This window comes from Meriones unguiculatus (assembly GCF_030254825.1).
Source record: "Meriones unguiculatus strain TT.TT164.6M chromosome 13 unlocalized genomic scaffold, Bangor_MerUng_6.1 Chr13_unordered_Scaffold_28, whole genome shotgun sequence".
NCBI classification, from domain to species: Eukaryota; Metazoa; Chordata; class Mammalia; order Rodentia; family Muridae; genus Meriones; species Meriones unguiculatus.
This window is the reverse complement of record NW_026843644.1, coordinates 10,778,075-10,781,724: the sequence shown is the minus strand read 5'-3', so window position 1 is coordinate 10,781,724 and position 3,650 is coordinate 10,778,075. Positions and strand designations below refer to the sequence as shown.

At 39.5% G+C, this 3,650-nt stretch overlaps 1 protein-coding gene across 1 annotated transcript; it reads right to left on the bottom strand.

The window, feature by feature from the left end:
- Nucleotides 1–1,676: 1,676 nt before the first annotated feature.
- Nucleotides 1,677–3,268, bottom strand: LOC132650693 (vomeronasal type-2 receptor 116-like). Its single transcript, XM_060376033.1, has one exon. It carries the CDS (start codon nucleotides 2,977–2,979, stop codon nucleotides 2,056–2,058), a length of 924 nt encoding a protein of 307 aa, XP_060232016.1. The 5' UTR covers nucleotides 2,980–3,268; the 3' UTR covers nucleotides 1,677–2,055.
- Between the last annotated feature and the right edge of the window lie 382 nt (nucleotides 3,269–3,650).

Here is a 3,650-nt window from a genome sequence, read left to right as displayed (position 1 = left end):
CTCACCGGGCTCCTCAGAGAAAGGGATCATCCCCTCCCCTGTGTCCACCTACCCATGCCACCAAATTAAGTCGCATCAGGACTCAGTGCATCCTCCTCCCCTGTGGCATGGCAAGGTAGCCCCAACAGGGGAATGTGATAGAAAAGCTAGCTTGTGGGTCATGGTGCATTCATATGTGTGTTGGTCCTGCTGTGTTTACAAGACCTTTTTACGCTTGTGCCCTTCATCCCCTCTGGCACTTACACTCTGCACAAAGAGTTTCTTGAGCCCTTAGGGGAGGGAATTGCTGGAGACATCTCATTTAGGGTGGAATGGTCTAAGGCCCCTCACTGTCGCCGAATCAACTGGATATGGGTCTCCGTATTTGGTCCCATCTGCTGCAGGAAGTTTTCTATGATGGCCGAGCAAGGCACTGATCTGTGAGTATGGCTGCTCCTTTAGCACAACTATAGCATTTACATTTCTCTGATGTCCCTGGCCTGTGTAGACTCAGGCTCCTGGCCACCCAAGCCATGTTGGATCAAGGTTCCTTTTCATGGAGTGAGATTCCTGAAACTCAACCAGATATTAATTGGTCACTTGCATGAAATTTGTGCCACAAGCACACCAGCAAAACTTGTACCCAGGTTACCATTGGAGAGTGAAGGGTGTATGGGTGAGTTGGTGTGTACTTTCCTCTTTAGGTGGACTGTGGTGAATGTTAAGGGGAATGTGAGCACCCACAAGCATGCATGCCATGTCTTCAATGTCTTATGTATTGTTGAAAAAGCAGGCAGTTGAGAATAACTATAAAGTTATGCTCCAAGAATCTGACATTTGGTGGAAATTAAACTTTCAGGAATTAGCATGGCACCTCTTCATTTTCCTAGTTCCATTGTATCCTGTTATTTTCAGGTATTTCAGACCGAACAAAAAACATCTGTTCAGGCTGGAAATGGACTGTAGTTTCCAGGTTAGATATAGCAGTAGCATAAAATTAGGTCAGTGGTGAACTATACTTATCTGTATGCATTATTAAAAACATTTAGATTGCAACATGTTTATATTCATGAATAGACTTACATGTATTATAGGGATTTTATGTAGATAATTCACAATATGATTGCCGAAAACTCTCTCAAAAATTTACTGTTATTTCATCAACTTACTTCTTTTATATTTATCCTCCTTCATAATTAGAGTACCTCCCTGGTTTATCCCAATCAGATCAATTGTACCTGCCATTGTATTGTGTCCCTCCCTACCATGCTTTCTTGTTTCTACAGTCATTCCATGATGAATACTCACAAACCAACATTTGGAGCTAGATGCCCAAGAGTAGAGAATGAAAGATATTTGTTTTCTGGATATGAGTTACCTAAATTATATTTTTCTTACTTACATCTATTTATATGTATGATATTTATCATGTTAAACATACTTATGAGTTTCCATATCCTACCTATTGTGAACAGAATAGCAGAGCACCAAGGGCAAGGCCATAGTGGCTGTGGAGGTCTTCCACAATGAAGGCGACTGAGCAAGTATTTGTAGAGTGGGATGTCGAGTCATTTTTATGTATGTCAAGGAAAAGAGAGCAGGGTCAGGCATCAGATTCATATTTCTGTTTAGAAAATTCTCTACTATGATTTCTGGGATGGTTCAAGCTGTTTAATAGACATCCCACCCCTTTACAGAGATTGATTTTCATGCCTGTTCTGTAGAAGAATCTCATATACCACCCAAAACCCTGTTATACTCCCCAAAATACCAAAGAGAACAAGTATTTAGTTCATGTACTATTTATATCAATTACTATCATATAATTACATTTCGAATATGTATACTGTCCACACATTAATAAGTAACATGCATAACTTACTAAAATATGTTTTTAACAGCAGTTTCTATTCTGAAATAAATGTCTGTGATTGAGAGTCAAAGTGAGGGGCTCTTATTTTTCTTTAAATACACATTTCAGAAAAAGTTACTTTAAAGTAGGTAAATGATTTAATTTTAGTATGCTAATGGGTTTCATTAGAGAACTAATACATCAAAATGATCAATTTTTATTTGCTAGTTTTTGTTTTTCAAATGTCTCAAAGAGTTTTTATTAGGTCTTAGGAAAATAATGTAGCACTTTGGGAAAAAGATGCACACCAACAGCCCTGCACTGGAGGCCAGGATGGAGAAGACCTCCACAGCCACCATGGCCTTGCCCTTGGTGCTCTGGTAGACAGGGATGAAAGTGACCCAGACACTAAGGAACACCAGCATGCTGAATGTCAGGAACTTGGCCTCATTGAATGTGTCAGGCAGGTTCCTCACTAGGAAAGCCACAGTGAAGCTCCCTAGGGCCAGGGTTCCTAAGTATGCCAGCACACAGTAGAAAGCAGTAGCTGAGCCCTTGTTGCATAAAATGATGACATGAGCATGTTCAGAGTGTATATCTGTGTCAATATAGGGAGGAGAGGTTCCCAGCCAGACTCCAGAGAGAATAAGTTGAATCAGGACACAGATGGGGATGACAGCATTATAGATGCCTGAGACAAACAACCTTCTCATTGTTCTCCCAGGTTTCACGATCCTAAAGGCCAGAATTACAGTTATAGTTTTTGCCAAAACAGTGGAAATAGCCAACGTGAATACAAGTGCAAATGTTATTTGTTGCAGTATGCAGGAGACAGTGTTTGGGCGTCCAATGAAGAAAAAGGAGCAGAGGAAGCAGAAGAGGATGGAGATGAGCAGGATATAGCTGAGAGTCTTGTTATTGGCCTTAACAACGGCTGATTCTCGGTGTTTAAGGAAGATCCCCAAAACTATAACTGTGCTTACAGAGAAGAACAGAGCTGTGCAGGCCAGAGCCATGCCCAGAGGATCCTCAAAGGATAGGAATGTCACTGCCTTGGGTAAACACTGGTTTCTCTCAGGGTTTGGGTAGTCTTGACTTAGGCAAGCACTACACTCTTGCTGATCTGTGCGGAGTAAGTGAATCAACATTTCAGTTTATACATGTATTTACACATTGCACATTTAATTCATAAGAGTTCTTTTCAATGATTTGTATAGCCTGGCAAAATCGGCTTCATGATAGTGCCAAAATCATGAACTCTTTATGAATCCCAATCTATTGTTTTTCTTGATACTTAATAATAAGTTTTGTTTAAAGAATTTATTACTATTTGTCTAAGGCAATTAAAGTGAAATCTATATTACTCATATTCAGAGAAAGTAAAACTGTCAAGTAATCCTTCAGCCGCTTTTTAAATTAAGTGATTTAAATTACTAAGTATAGTATTTTGATCACATCAGTGTATCCAAATGCACTTCCCTGATTACACCATCATGGGTTCTTCTCATTTTTCTTGCTACTCACAGTTTCAGTAGATATTTATTACCCTGCTTCTACATATTTTTTCCAAGGTACCATGTGAAGAAGTTAGATCCCACATCCATGGCCTATGAAACAATTCTGATTTGGTGGTAAGCATACAAAACTTGCATCAACAAATTGCAGCTCTAAGCTCAGATCAACCTGTACCTATCTCAGCTGTAGAAGTTGCAGATACATTTCTAAATTCTTTGGCATTCTTTAACTCAGTACAGAACTCTTTGTCTTTTCATTATAATTCCAGAGTAATCCTAGGAATTGTTCTAATTTCCACACTTGT